General features: G+C 36.0%; 1 protein-coding gene across 1 annotated transcript in view; it reads left to right on the top strand.

Moving 5' to 3' along the window:
* LOC106064795 (prestin-like) overlaps window positions 1–15,921 on the top strand; it is a 29,975-nt gene extending 14,054 nt beyond the window's left edge. Inside the window, exons 2-3 of the mRNA XM_056044113.1 lie at window positions 11,708–11,884; window positions 12,731–15,921. Of these exons, the coding sequence (XP_055900088.1) occupies window positions 11,789–11,884; window positions 12,731–15,259 (2,625 nt within the window). The 5' untranslated portion in view covers window positions 11,708–11,788 and the 3' untranslated portion in view covers window positions 15,260–15,921. The remainder of the gene's footprint in view (window positions 1–11,707; window positions 11,885–12,730) is intronic.
* Window positions 15,922–16,697: the final 776 nt, after the last annotated feature.

Genomic DNA, 16,697 nt, shown 5'->3' with positions numbered 1-16,697 from the left:
GAAGCCAACCGCTTTACCGCTTGCATAACTGATTTTAAAAATTAGATTTTTCGCTTTCAGAAAAAAAAAGTAGCCTTTGCATCAGAACTTTGAATGATCTAAAATATTGTATGTCGGATTTTCAATATCTTTTCTAGTTTACGAGATTTAAACGGGACAGACGGACAGACATTTCGCACAAAACTAATAGCGTCTTTTCCCCTTTCGGGGGCCGCTACAAATCCTTTTTTTTTAAAAGACAATAGCTTCTTCGTGTAACTTAATGTGATACTTTTTACCTTTACCTTTACCTATCCCTTAGTCTGTTGGACCGTTGGTGCACCAGGCAAGATTTGTCGACCGTCTTTCTCCATTCCTCCCTTTTTTTTGCCTTGTTCAGAACCTCTCTCAATGGCAGGCCTGTCCATTCTTTAATGTTGTCCTCCCATCGCTTTTTCTGTCTGCCTCTTCTTCTTCTTGTGATACTACTGTTTACATAATGAATAAATCTGCGTCCCTAAGTTAGTTAATAAAAGGAAAATATAATGATCTATTGACACTTTTTCCATTATGACATTAAATGCAATTTGTTTTTTTGGAAAATATAATGATCTATTGACACTTTTTCCATTATGACATTAAATGCAATTTGTTTTTTGTTTTTACCAATGTGCGAATCTATGAATGGAGCTTAAGTTATTAATGAAGAAGTTCATCAATTAAATAAAAAAAAACGTACCTCCACTGAAGTTTTTCATTTAAAAGTGATGTATTTGTTTTGAAAAATCTGCTTGCATATATAATTTAAAAAAAAATAAAATGGTTTAGTTTCGGAAAAGAAAAAAAGTAGCCGTTGCATTAGAACTTTGTATGATCTAAAATATCATGATGTGCTATTTTCATTTTCTCTTCTAGTTTCTGAGATCTAAATTGGACTGACGCAATAGACGGATAGACCACACAAAAACAAAATTAATAGTGTCTATTCCCCTTTCGGGGGCCGCTAAAAAGGCGTCACAAAGCATTAGAGTGATATTAAGAGCCGTTTTCTTTAGACCAAAGGCAGTTTTTATTTTCTAATTTGTGATTTTAACATTTCGCATTTAAAGTCTAAAAAAGGATGACTGTAATACTTTGATAAAAATTAAAACTTAACTAAAACAGGGGCAATGGTGGATCCAGAACTTTGGAGTGGGGTGGCGATTTTTTTTCCAAACCCTAACCCTTCGGGTGGGGGAGTCTGCCGAGTGAGGGGGGGGGGAAATCGCCCCTACCCCCCCACCCCCCACCTTCGGATACGCAAGTGAACAGGGGTGGCCAACATATGACGCATGCGCCAAAGGTAGCTAATTGCAAGCTAACAAGTGGCGCACTACACCCCAGAGATGATACACAGACACAAAATGTCTAGCCGTACAAAATGAATAGACCAAAGGAATGTAATTCACTAGCTAGTATGATGTCAGATAAGCCCCAAACCCAGAACACGAAATGTGGTGAAGAATGTTGCTTCTGATTTTCAAATTACTAGTAATCAGGTCTGTAACCAAAGACCTTACTTTTTTTTTAAATTATTGAGCTTATGTCCCTTTAAGTATATTAGGTATCAACTCGTTTACATCACTTTGACTTCTACCACAGATATTTAACTTATTACATTGCTTTAATTTCAAACAAATGTCTAAAGTCTACAAACGATACATATGTGCTTTTTCTGTCTTATTTTACTATAATTGAATAAACTTATATTTGGTAGAAATGTGTTTTTCATTACATGAATAAAAAAAAAAAAAAAACTACAGGAATGCTTTATTGGCTACAGTTTAGTTACACTGAAACCTGACAACCTTACAACCTTATCGATTGTAATATAAAACAAGTCAACCCTAGGTTCTTCCGACTCTCATTTTCGTGTGGTGAAGAAAAAAAGATGCGAATTCTCTTTAAGAGAAGTTGTGAAAGAAGGAATACTTGAAGCGTCCTACGAGATCGTCCTTGTCTTGTACCAAATGTGATCAAAGTTTTGAAAAACAAAAATATCCAATAAAATCGCTCTCTGAATGCAAACACAAAGCACATTGAGGAACTTTCTCACGATCTATCTGAGCATGCTCTTTTTTTTTTCGGTTTCCTTAAACAAAGCTGCTGGTATTTGTGATGTTGCCCAGTTAAGCATTTTATAAGAGGAATGGATAATGATCAAAACATCTTTGAACCCTGATTCACTTCGTAAAACAAATTAAGAGAGCCCAACATATTTTAGAAAGCAGACTCATGTTTAGAAAATTATCAATTAAATTTGAATAAACTCTTTTCGTGTCTGCAGTGATGGAGCACCGCCAATGATTGGTAGAGGTAGTTGAACACTAGCCAGTAACAGATTCAAGCAAACATTTCTATCCATGAAAATAATCGAAAACAAAATTGAGATTGTGACTTTTGTCAGGGTTCATTTCTTAGCTTGACTCGACATGACTCCTTAGGCTCCTAGGGGTTACTTCAATACTCAATTACAAATTACTCACAAATAAGAACAATTAATACGCAATATACTTCAACTCTAACTCCAACTGTCAATGAATACCAAAAACTTTTTAATATCAAAATAAAGCACACATTTATATCACTGTCAGAAAATAATACACAAACACCAGTCCAGGAAGCGACTATCCAACCTTTTTTTTTTAATTTAAAGCATCAACAGTGTTCATATTGAATAAGTCGTATATTCAGAAATAATCCTTAAAATGTTCAATGCTAATTCAGAAATGTCAATAGATTAAAATTTAATCTGTATGTGTGAACTCCCTTCCTCTACAGCTGCTACCTGTGCCCAAACTATCATCAATGTTTATGATTTTGAAAGAAACGATTATATAGGGTACATAAAACTGCCAACTATTTCCAAAGTATCCAATTTCAAAGGTATAAAAGGGTTTATAAGTTTGTGTGGCGCATCTGCATTAGAAGAGGAACAAATGGCGCACGGAAACAAAAGGTTGGCCACCCCTGAACTCAAACATAGAACCGACAAAATCAAACTCCAATGCCAACACCATGTCTAAGTCTAAGTCTAAGTCTACATATGTTGTATATATTTATATTTATAATTATTACATATGTAAGTGACTTTACTCGGGTACCCTTAAAAGAATCAATAGTGTAATGAATGGCGACAGCTACACTATACTTTTAACATAGTGGCCGCCTATTTCGTCATCCGAAAGAGTTAATTCCAAGAGCGATTATCTTTTTTTAACATTGCTTAAACCTCGGTGGCTTAGCGGTTAAGCGCTTATCTTCCGAACCGAGGGTCGAGGGTTCGAATCCTGGTAAAGACAGGGGTTTTTAATTTCGGGATCTTTGGGTGTCTCTTGATCCACCTAGCTCTAATGACATTTGTTGTGGAAAAGTAAAAGCGTTTGGTCGTTGTGCTGGACATATGACACCCTCGTTAACCTTAGACCACAAAAAAAAACAAAAACAGATGACCTTTACATCATGTGTACTAAAGACCACAAGGTCTGAAAGTGGAAGTGTTTACTTACTTACTTTGCTTTACTTAAAAAGATTGTATGAAATTCATTAGAATTAGAATTACTATATCCAGCTCACCTTTGCTAATGTCTTAGTTTAACTAACTGTACATTAAATAGAACTTAGGACCTTAGTTATTAACAAGATAATATTTATTTGAAAATATGACACGATAAATAATGAAAGGTATCTTTAGATGTTATAAATATTTTCTGAACGTAAAACAATGGACTTTCATTTCTTTGGAAAGTTACGAGAAGTTAGGTTTGTATGTTTTGGGGACGGTTACAAGTTTTCAATTTTTACAATTAATAAAATTCATGTTTGAAAAAGATTGTTCGCTTGCATATGTAAACCTAAATAAGGAGAGGACGCTACTTATTAGTTTCTTCAGGTGATCATACGATATATATATACATATAAATATATGCATTCACTCACACATCCACATAAACACAAATATATAATATATATATATATATATATATATATATATATAGAGAGAGAGAGAGAGAGAGAGAGAGAGAGATCAAAAGAAAGAAAAAGAGAGATGAGAGAGAAATGTAGGGAACAGAGAGAGAGTAGTTTTTACAAAGCTTATATCAAATAACTTTATCGGTCTGTCTTTCTATCCGTCTGTTTTGTTCAAATTTTGAACACGTTATTTCTCCCACTTCTCAGATAAGTTCAAACTTTGAATAATTATTCATTTCTAGTATCGAAACATGAATATAAATAAAAAGTAGTTAATTAATTAGTGATTATTAATTAATAATGGTTCTCTTTATTCAAGGTACTTATAATATTTTTTTTCAGACTGTGCTATATCCTTTAAACTTACATTAAATACATACTTTATAATAATGATTATTTTCAATATAAAAAAAAACACAAAAAAACCGGACACTTAAAGAGTAAACAGTACTGCAATTAGAATTCAAACCATGTAGATTATTGTATATCTCACTCTGGTTTAAAATTAAAACATAATTATGGGGAAGGGGGCGGGGCTTATCAGGGCAAAAATATTTTTTTCTTTAAATCTATCTTAGGAGTGATGAAGGAAAAACAAACACATTTTACGATTTTAACTGTCACCAACATCTGACGGAAACCTTATCGGTGACAAAGTACAGGAAATCTTTGCGCCGTCCGGTGTACTTGGAAGGAAGTGGTGTGTTTTTTTTTTTCCGACGTGGGTGAGGAGTGGGGGGTTGGGGTTATTAAAATTTGAAACTTTTAACGCCACAAAAAGTTTTAAAATATTCCTAAAAAGTATCTAGACAAAGACAATTTTAATATGAACACCCTTTTTTACAAAGCTCATATCAACTCACTCTGTCTGTCTGTACATCTGTCTGTCTGTCTTGTAAAAAGTGTGTCCACGTTATTTCTCCCACACCCATTATCTAATCAAGTTGAAACTTCGTACAATTATTCATAGACATAGGACATAAAAAAAAACAAAAACAATTAATTAGTGAATTAAAAACTGGTAATTAATTATTTTTTTCTGTTACCAACAAGGGAAACTAATCCTTCAGAATTTACATATATATGGATAAATTTGTTGGGTCTAGTCCCATTAAAAAAATGTTAATGCTTTTTCTCCTTCCCACATTCTTCGATCACGTATTTACTTATTTTAAACAATGATTTATTGTACCTAATAAAAATAAGAATCAATAAAAAAAACAATTAGTCAATTAATTATTGGTAATTAATTATTTTGTTTGATTTCGAATAAGCGAAATAACTTGTACATTATTGATATATATTGTTTTGAGGGCGGTATTCTTCACCTCTAGATAAGCTTTTTTTAAAGGATTTTAAACAAATATTTTGCTTTAATTAAAATAGGATACGTTTTTAGTAATTAAAGTACTTAGCTACCTCTGCGACTTTTAGGTCTGTTCACCCAAGGACCCGCGCCTTTTTAAGACTCTTTTTCTACATGCAAACATGCGGGCCTTTGCAACTCATTCTTATATAGCGTACTATAACTCTATAGGTTGAAACACATTGTGATGGGTTAATTAGAAAGCCATTCTCCTAAACAAGTTGTTACTCAATATTGTAGAAACCTTTTACCATGGAAGTTGTAAGCATAATATTGCGGGTTAGGGTTAGGGTTAGGCCCCGCACTTTCCGAGGCAAGGCCACGTCTGTTAAACATTTTGGAAAGTCATTGTTTAAAAACTCATTGGGCAATAGTTAGATCAACAATGTTGCTCGTTTGTCTGGACCCTGATAAACTTTATAGTTTCTTTAAGTTGTGGAGAGTACGGTATATAATAGCGGGGTTTGCATTAAATCTCTTTTCTCTGCCCTTTTTTGTTCATGGTTTGTGCAAGCGGCTGAAAAGGGGTCACACATCCGGGTAATTAATAATATATCCAGTTTTTAAGTGAGGGGAGTCAATCACTTACTTACTGAGGCAGCCTTATGTGAAATATTACTTACTGAGGCAGCCTTATGTGAAATATTACTTACTGAGGCAGCCTTATGTGAAATATTACTTACTGAGGCAGCCTTATGTAAAATATTACTTACTGAGGCAGCCTTATGTGAAATATTACTTACTGAGGCAGCCTTATGTGAAATAAAATTGTGGCTTATTTTGAAGTAGGCTAGCGAATAAAAAAAAAAGACTGTTTAAAGTTTCTTAGTACCATGACATGAGCCACTATTGCCCTTACTTGTAGTCTATACATGCTTACGATAGTGGTCCAAGGACCGGGGAAGGAGAATTGTAGCAGCCAGCTGGTTATGCTATTGCACGGGTCTGTCTGTGCACTTCAGTCTCAAAAGTGCGTCCAGCCAGCCTTTGTGAAAGCTTCTGGAATAAACAAATTTCAATAAAAGCTGACTACTTTTCTCCTTTAGTAAAATACAAGTGCTGGTTTGATCAAAGTGTATGGATTCAATGAACAGTGCTCTGTTCCTTTCTATTATCTCTCTATGTTTTTTTCATAAAGAAACAGCCGTTTTGATATGCATTCCCCACCCCTCTCCTTTTTAGCATAGAAAGAGTGAAAAACCTGGACATTTTCTCGGAATTCACACATGCCAACTAAAGCTTTTCGGTCCACAGAGAGGCGGGAGAAGCCTATTTTAACAATTTGCCGTGTTTTAATTTTTTAACATAGAAAAATAACCCACTTCTTTTAAAAATGATTGCTTATATATGTAGCGCATCTTTCATGACTATAGCATGCTCAGAGCGTAATGATCCAATCTCTTGGGTGGTATCTGTGAGAAAGTTTCCGTGCTGTATTTAGGCACTCAGCAAACACTGCTCTGCTCCAGTTTGGATTCGAATTAGATCTTGTAAGTTAGCCAAGACCTAGTCCAGCGGTTTCAGCTCCTCTGTCACAAATTCCACCACGTTAAAAAGAAAGAAATCATAGAAGTATTTCAAGATTTCGAAAAAAAAACAAAAAAACAATAGAGATAGTGCACTAAAAGAATGTGCTCGCCCCCCTCCTACCATCCCCCCTGTTACTGAGGGTGTGCTTGTACATTTGTCAGACAGAAAGTTGACATAAACAAAAGAGTTACACGTTTTGTGCAGACGATGTCCTCAGATGTGACCGCAAAGTTTTAAAAAACTTAAGCAAAGCAGACGTCTTGCGACAATCTGGTAAGACAAGAGACAGGCTGCGTGTTTCATAGATCATCACCCTGACATATTAGAGAAAGAGAGAGAGAGAGAGAGAGTATGTGTGAGTGCGTGTGCGCGCTCGCGCGTGTGTGTGTGTGTGTGTGTGTGTATAAGTAGACTCCTTAAGAAAAGCATTTTTTAATTAAACATACCTAAGCGTACTATGTTGTTTTTTTGTTTCTTTATATGTTTATTTGTTTCTGTTGTTTCTGCCAAACCATTTTTATTTTACTTTGTTATTTTAATACAGTGTGTTGTTATTTTAATACAGATTTGTGCGTCTATTTCGCCTTCAAGTTAAAGTTTATCACAGAATTCTGCTACTCTTTACAACTTGATTATTTAGATACTGGTTACGTTTTTTAAAATACATTTTTAAAATAACTCAAAAAATAAAATAAAAAGCAATATTATGATCTACTTATTTTACCAAATCTAACGCAGACATAACCGTTTTCTACCGGTATAAGTTCTCATTCGGTTTGTCCTCAGCAGTAAATAATTGAGTATTTTGCAGTGATATTAGAGGCCCAGTGATCTAAAGAAATGTAATGAACATTTTTACAGATTGATTTCCGTTTTTTTTTTTCGTTCTTGCTATTCTGTATATTTGATATTTTTGGCGAGCTCCACATTTGAATAAAAACGTGGACAGACCAAAAACAACACACCAACATGAAGGACATTACAACCAGAACTAGAACCAGAAATATTATTTTGAAAGGTAAAAGACCAGCTTAAAAAAAAAAAAAAGACACACAGAGTCGGAAATGTGATCTGTATAATGTCTGCCTGCTCGTACGGTATGCGCCTTGCAGTGTAATTCGGTCGTCTAAGTGGTCCCGGGTTCTTAACCTGCCCACTGCCTTTCATGTGCACATGTACAACATTCAACAAACAAACTTACATAGACATAATTAGAAGTTTGTATTTAATTATTGATATGAAATTTGGGCTCTCATGATAACAAAATTACAAATGTTATATCAATTCGGAGGCGCGGTAGCTGAGAGGTAAAGCGCTTGGCTTCCTAACCGGGGTTCGAATCCTGGAGAAGACTGGGAGATCTTTTGGCGCCTCTGACTCCACCCAGCTGTATTGACAATATTGGGGAAAGTAGAGGCGCTTGGTCGTTGTGCTGGCCACATGACACCCTCGATAACCGTGGCCAACAGAAACAGATGACCTTTACATCATCTGCCTTATAGAAAGGGGACCTTTAATTTATTTCATATCAACTCACTCAGCTGATCAACCTGAACTGTTGCACAATTATTTCTTTTACCTGACAACACAAGAATCAATAACAAAGAAATTAGCCTATTAGTTATTGATTATTACTTATTTTGTTTGGTATCTCGAACAAGGGAAAGAAATTGTACTTGACAGAAGTGGTGGTATAAGCTAAATTAGTTCCCTTTATAGCTCTTAATTGTATCAAACAATATATATTTATACAATCTTCTTTAGTCATAAATTAATAGGCACAGGTTCGAATCCATGTCGCTACCATTTCTTTCTCTTCCCCCAAACCATTTGTCTAGCTGGTCAAGAGAAGTGGTTTTATCATAGCGTAGTGAGAAATCTAAAAGCATGAAATAGCGCTAAACAAACACAATTGGTAAAAATATTATTAATCGCACAGATTTATTGTTGTTGGTCTAGATTTATTACAAATTTAATTACATGACTAATGAAAACTAATTGACACAATTACACTTCGTAGAAGCTTTTTTTTTTTTAAATATTTTTTCTTCTTGTTTTATTTATCATTTCTCCAGTTTGACGCTCGAAAACCTTCCAGCAATTTCCATCTTAACATTCTTTAATTAGGCAGAGAAGAAAAGATATTTTCGTAGCAAATACATATTATATATAAATATATATATATATCACTCCTAGTATTTTAATTGAGTTTGGTCTACACACTGTTTGTCTACGCGCTCTAATTAACACACAGTAGTCAACAACACACTTTCACCAGACACTAAACGTGTTCGTCTTTTCTTTAACAACTACACGTCTGATGTAATCTTTTTACTTCCAGAAGAAAAAAAAAACCATCTCCCCTTTCTTTAATAAATGTCCATCTTCATGTCCGGTTTGGATACTTGAAAGAACAAACAGATGGTCATGTTTTTTATTTTTGGTTCATGTGTTGGTAAGAAATACCTGCAACGCTAAAACTAGGTTAAATAAAACTGTAAGATGGCTTTACGCTTAGGACATCTGGCATTTTTTTTTATATATGGGCGGAGTCGCTTTATGTGTGTATATATACATATATGCATATAAGTATGTATAAAAAGATGAATATTTAATGAAGGATATAAAAGCGTAACTCAATGTAGTTTCTAATCTAGAGTTGATTATGTGAGGCTGCTATTAACAACGTCCGTTTAAGTTAAACCAGTGTCTTCTTACCTGTGACGAGAGATTTTTTTTATACAGGTAACCAAGTACCTTAACATTCGAGAACAAGTAAATAGTTGTATTTTTGTTTACTTTATATATATATATATGTAGTGGGTTTGGCACAGAAGACAACTAAATTCTAAATGATGAAAGGCAACTCGTAGGACGATTCCAAACTTTACTATACACTAAAGACCTGCAGCCATACGTGAACACATGGTGTAGAACCAAGCACAAAAGGGAGTGGAGACGACTTAGGTCCAGTAACATACGGACATTACAGCGATACGAGATGCCGGTCGAATGGACAGTGCCCACGTTGGTCTGCCTTGTCATGCGCGGACACAAGGTGCCATCTAGGGTGAAGGGTCACGTGGATATCGGGGTGGCCGGTGTTTTCTAAAAAGATATCCACTCCACTTCATATATATATATATATATATATATATATATATATATATATATATACACACACACTTTTTGCATTCGTGTCAACATGAAGCTTACTATTATCAATTTTAGCTTAAGTAAGTTTCATTCTCGTAATAAATACAACGCGTATTGTTACTTAGCACACGTCTATCTTATTCTTCATTTTCAACAACTAAATAAAAATTGGAAACACTTATAAATGATTCAATTAAGAAAGACTATGATTAGTGATTTACAAATTACATTAAAAATGTCTGATAAGGCCATTTACCTATTCTAGAAAATTTATTCTAATTACTTGCTTTGTCCTAATGTTAATAGAAGAACTCGACAGTTAGAGAAAAAAAAAAGACAAAATAGAAAAATAAGTTTTGTAGAATATTATAATTAATTTCTGTGAAGTCCGATTTTCTAATTCTTCTATTAAAGAAGATTATGATTATATATTTATTATGATTATATATTTATTATAATTTTATATTTATAATGGGCTATAAATGTTTAAAGTATTATCTTTTAGGCATGTCTATATCTTATCTTCTTTTTTGAAGTAACGTCTGTAATATATAAGATAAGATAAGATTCAATATTTATAATCCCCATGAAGCAAAGGATATAGCTTCTCATTCGTAATTGAGCACATTTCTCATTTCCTATGGACTCGAAGATGACTGTAAAGTCCAATCCTCGCTTTAAAAAGCCGGCCGCATAAGCGGAATGGGTGGGTTTGGTCGGTTGCAGATTGGCCTGCTTCTTCTCTCAGTTTTTTGTTGGTTCGGCGCTCTTTCACCCTTGCCACTCTTCTTGCTTCAAATCTTGAGACTCCGAGGCTCACAGCTTCACGCCATGAGGAGCAATCGAGAGCTAGTGCTTCCCAGCCGTGAATGTCGATATCGCATTTATTGAAGGAACCTTTTGCGAGTCTTTATAGCGCTTGCATTGACCTCCTTAGGAGCGTTTTTCCCCACGAAACAAAGAATAATATTGATATAGACAGGTAACTGGAAATCCTAGAAAGAGAGGTACCAACCTTTTAAAAGACATTAATGAAAATACACTTCATGTTATACTGATTACATTTATGTGCATTTGTAAATGTAATGTCTCTTTTCTTATTGTTTATATATAGTATGCATATTTGTTAAAAAAAAGTTTTTGAATTTTTTTTGGAAACAATTTAACTTGTGCTAAATATTTCCTGTATGTTCTAATATTGCTCTTAATGTCTTTATAGAAACGCCAGCTTCCTATTAGTCAGAAAATGTGTCCAGAAGATAGAAGGTGGGAATGGGCGTTGCTGTGAGGGGGGTGCTAAGGAATGGGCTAGAGTTTGAAATTCCAATATTCATTTTTGTCTCGTGTTTTTATTGCTTCTTTAAGCAAACCCAGATTTCATACACCCTAAAATTGTTTCGGATCTTGCTATAATTTGTTTCTTTTAAATGTATAAAAAGTCAGAAATAAAATTATATGTATTACTTGTTCTCCCCTCCCCCTTTTTTTTTCTGAGCCGTGCTCTCTGTCGCCTCGAAAGTTACGTGGGGTAACTCTAGTCCGACTTGCAGAAATAAAAAGAGTTATTTTCCATGACTTTATCGTGGTGTAAGGCATGGTTAGGCCATGAAGAGAATTATATATATATATACATAGATAATATCGTTTAATTTTATTCTACTCCAGGTTCCTGCTATTCACTATTCAAGAGTCAGTCCACGATAGTCGTGTCCAAATAAGGAGGCAACCTACCAGCTATCGACCATCATGAGTGGTGAGGACACTGAGAAATACCAGCCTGTGTACATGGGGCAAAAGCGACGCCGTTTCTCTGCGCCCACCGTGGCTGGTGGGGGAACCCAGGTCAGTGGGGGGTTCAACTTGTTTGTCTTAGTGTTTATCAAAAAGTTGCAAGTTCCTTTCTCTTACGTCACAATAATATACTTCAGCGTGTATGAAATCTACTTATGTCTTGGCATCTGAACTTTTAGTCTGACATATGAATCATATATAAATAGCTAATTGCTAAGCACATAAAATATGTAAAGAACATTATATTTTAAGTAAGGACTGAGGTATGCAATTCTTGTGCGTATTTCACACCTTTGAATCTAGGATTTCTCCTCATTCTGGCCGATAAACAAAAACATTTCCACCGAAATCAGTGCAAGAGAAATCAACGTAATAATTTATATTCTTTTTAACGTAAGTAGTGACAACAATGAAAACGGGGACGCCAATAAATATCGTGGAGAACATTTTTAGAGAGCCCTTTACATCATAGTCAAAGGTGACACTTGCTCTGTAGTTAGTCATTTTTCCATGTGCTCGCTGTTTTCCAAGAGCTGAGGTCAACGCATTTTCGCTGCTAATGTATACAATATATAAGAAATAAGAAGCCATATCTGGATTAACGGCAAACTTATTGAAATTTTAATTAACTTTCTCTACTCAAAAAATAAGAAAAAAAATGTCAGTAAATTTGAAATGTAACTTGTAAATAAGATTTCTTTACAGACTCTAATTCGTCTAGCTCTAAATGATCTTCTTCGTCTAGCTCTAAATGATCTTCAAATAGAGCATGTATTTCTTTTTCAATGAATTCAATGCATGTGGAAAAGATACAAATTAGAATAAGAGCAATAAAACATACAGTACTAAACATTGTTTAAGTTATGTAATGTTTTATCCTTTACTCTTCATTGCCAGGTTCTGGTAGCCAGGGCGCCGTTCACACAGTTAGCCTTTGACGAGCTCCATTTGAAAAAAGTTGATCTCGAAAAGAAACCAATCACTCAGAAGATCAAAGAGAATATTTACTGCTCCAAACGCAGGACCTGGAAGCTACTCTCCATGTACGTACCCATTATCAAGTACATCAGATACTACAAAGTGAAAGAAAATCTCTTCTCTGACGTCCTGGCAGGCTTTACAATAGGCATCGTCCACATCCCGCAAGCATTGGCTTTCGGCCAGCTGACCTCTGTGAAAATTGAAAATGGTTTGTTTACTTCTCTTTGGCCTGTCATCATCTACACAATCTTCGGTACTTCTGCTCATATTTCCATGGGTACGAGCGCAGTGATATCCATACTTGCTGCAGCAACCATTGACAGGGAAGGCCACGCGTGGGCGGCGTCCAGGCCGTGGATTATGAACCAGACGAACAACGCCACCACGCTGGACGAAGTCCCCGAGTATTTGGACTTCAAAGAAAATCTCTCCATGGCGATAACTCTCATCACGGGCATTATGATGATAGCCATGGGATTTCTCAAGCTTGGCTTCATCACGGCCTACCTGTCGGAGTCTTTCTTTGTGGCGTTCACCTCGGCGGCTGCAGTTCACATCGCAATCAGCCAGCTCCCAGCAATGCTGGGGCTGAAAATTGCTCGGGCGAGCGGGTCTTATAAGGTTGTGGTCACGTTCATAGAAGTGTGTAAAAACATCACACTCTCCAACGTGGCGGCGATTTTGTGCTCAATCATATGCTGCGTGGTCATATTGTTAGTAAAAGACTGCGTCAATGAGCGGTTTAAACACAAACTTTTTGCACCGATTCCCATCGAACTCTTCGTCGTCATCTTCGGAACGATGTCGTCCTACTTCGGAGATTTCCGTGTCAACTACGGAGTCGATGTCGTCGGTAAAATCCCAACAACCATTCCTCCTCCCAGTGTACCTGTTGAGGGTCTGAAGCTGACGTCTAATTACTTGGCTGATTGTTTCATTCTGGCTATACTCATATTTGCCAACACCATCGCTATGGGTAAAGTCTGCGCAAAGAAGCACAACTACGAGCTGAACGACAATCAAGAGATGCTTTCCTACGGGATGTGCAACGCAGTCAGTGCCTTCTTTAACTGCTTTCCTTCTGCAGTGGCTCCTCCGCGTTCAATGGTCGCCAGCAGTATGAATGCTAAGACCACAATCAGTGGGATCTTCAGTTCTTTGCTTATGCTTCTGGTGATTCTAATCGTTTCTCGCTTGTTTGAGGAGCTCCCCAAAGCCGTGCTTGCAGCAATCGTCTTCATCGCTCTCAAAGGACTTTTTATTCAAATCTTTGATGGCAGAAAATATTGGCGAATCAATAAGTTTGACTTTGTGATCTGGTTCTTCACATTTTTCGGAACTACCTTTCTCGACATCGATCTGGGCCTGTTTATAGGCGTGGGAGTTTCCTTGGTGACCGTCGTTTTCCAAACACAGTTCGCTAGAGGCTACAAGGTTGGCTACACGAAAAGTGATCCTTGCTTTGTGGAGCATAAGAAGTATCAAGACTCCTCGGAAATTCCAGGCATCAAAATTTTCCGGTTTCAGTCGTCTTTATATTTTGCAACGGCGGAAATTTTCCGAAATTTATTGTACCGTTGCACGGTTAACCCTCGGAAACTATTGAAGGGACTAAAGAAAAGAGAAAAGAGGATAATGCAGGACAACAATGAACGAATCGCACAAGGTCTACCTCCAGAACAGAGAAGGAACTCTATCATGATGGGAGACCCGGGACTCGCATCCCAGAACTCGTCCAGTAGTTTGAACAAATTTCCACTCAGCCCACTGACTGACCTAGAGCGAACCAGCATCCCCAAACTAGTCAGTGCCGACAGCGCTCAAGCTGAGCGCAAACGCAGAGTTTCCTTACCGAATATGGAGAAACCCAAGTTTTCTATTTTAGAAGAAGAAGAAAAGGAAACAAATTTGAGTAATGGAGACCTAGGCATTCCCTCACAGACCAATGGGTTTAACTCATCTCCTACTACTCCGGAAAAAGTATCAATCAAGCCAGACAATAACAGCAACACCTCTATTAGCCCCAGCAGACGAATGTCAACCATCTCGATCAACTTTGATGAATTTGAGGAAGATCCCGAGGATGGCGACGAACTTTTCACGGACGACGCTCTGCGGCAGATGCGCAAGATTCACCACATCATCATCGACTGCACTACCATCAACTACATCGACGCCTCGGGAGCCAACGTTCTGGGACATATCTTCACGGAATACGGTCACGTCAACATCAAGGTTTTCCTTGCGGGGTGCTCAGCTGACATGCGCAGAGCTTTGGAGCACGCGGGAGCCTTCGAAAAGATTCCACGCGACAATCTGTTCATAGACCTGCACGACGCCATAGCAGTCGCTAAGCCTTTGCGTACTTTACCTTTGGCGGCTGAAGCCCTGGAAGATTTCTCTGATGAAGAAGCAACAGAAGACTCTTACATTACTAAAATTTAAATGGGATTTACTCTTATTTTAGTTTTAAAGCGAGACTACTCTTTTTTTTACCATAGTTACAAAATTTTAAAATAATTTTACTTTATTATCTACCTTTAAATTATATGTGGGATTTAAAAAGAAATAGTTTTTACTTATTGAGAATTAAATATCTAAATATTTATTTATTCAGGGAAAGGGTAACTACAACTGCGTTATATGCGTACTGTTTATATTGAGGAATGTAACATTAGGTAGGCCTATAACGCGGCGGTGGAGATAACTACCAGATAGGGTACCATCTAGTACATTCGGAAATGAGAATAGTTCCTTCATATTGTTTCTTCCGCGCTGTTAAAAAATTTGAATTATACGTTATTAAAATTGTATTTTTTTTTATTAGAGATGACTAAAATGTGATAACATTTGTTGTGCAGTGGTTGTGTTGTTGTTATAGCATAATATATGTCACGGCCTGATTGGTGGTGCTCTAAAATATTGCACCGCCCAAAGGCAGGAGTAAAATCGTTGTCTAAGAACACCTCTGCCCCCACTAGTCCACAAATGAGATTACACCATTTCGCTATTTGCATGCTATAAGTATGATATTTTCTGATCAAGGTGTTTATTATTTTAATTAATACAATATTCGTTAACAGTGATAAAAGTAATAGTAAATATTTTTTTAAAAATAGTTATGATGAATTGGGCAATAAAAAGTATAATAATTCATATTTGTTTTTTATTTGTGCTTTTTTTTTAATTTAGACAATTTAAAAATGTTGAAAATATAAAGTACATACATTTATTGCTAGTCAAGTTATGGTAAGAAACAAGTTAAAATTGTTAAAATATATTTCATATATGGTATAAACTAGTCATGTTTTTTTAATTGACACAATTATTCTGTTGTTTTATACTTCTAAACATGTCCATCTATTTTACATAAAATTGTAATTATTTGAGTTCATTAACATTGTTTTCTGCTGACTATCGGCTTCTGAGCCAGGGAGGCCTTGGGTTCGAATCCTGATAAATACTGGTGAATACTGGGATCTTTAATTTCGGGATCTTTGGGTCCATCCAGCTCTAATGGGTACCTGACATAAGTTGGGGAAAAGTTAAGGCTGTAGGTCGTTGTGCTGGCTACATGACACCCTCGTTAACCGTAGGCCACAGAAACAGATGACCTTTACATCATCTGCCCTATAGTCCACAAGGTTTTAAAAGGGAAATTTGCATGTTTTTTTTTCAATAACATATGTTACAAATAATTGTAAATAATTGTGTTTATCGTCAAGGTAGAGTCTAAATCAGTATTTTAAAAACTTTAAAAGTTTTTTTTTTTACACATTTCCGAGTCCTACAAAATAGTGACAACCATTCAGGAAATCACACAGCAAAAGTCCATTTCTAAAGTGCAACATAGTAAGGCTTTTCAAAATCATGTATTGATCCG

This window comes from Biomphalaria glabrata, chromosome 10 (genome assembly GCF_947242115.1).
Source record: "Biomphalaria glabrata chromosome 10, xgBioGlab47.1, whole genome shotgun sequence".
Taxonomy (NCBI): Eukaryota; Metazoa; Mollusca; class Gastropoda; family Planorbidae; genus Biomphalaria; species Biomphalaria glabrata.
This window is presented reverse-complemented; position numbering and strand designations above follow the sequence as displayed.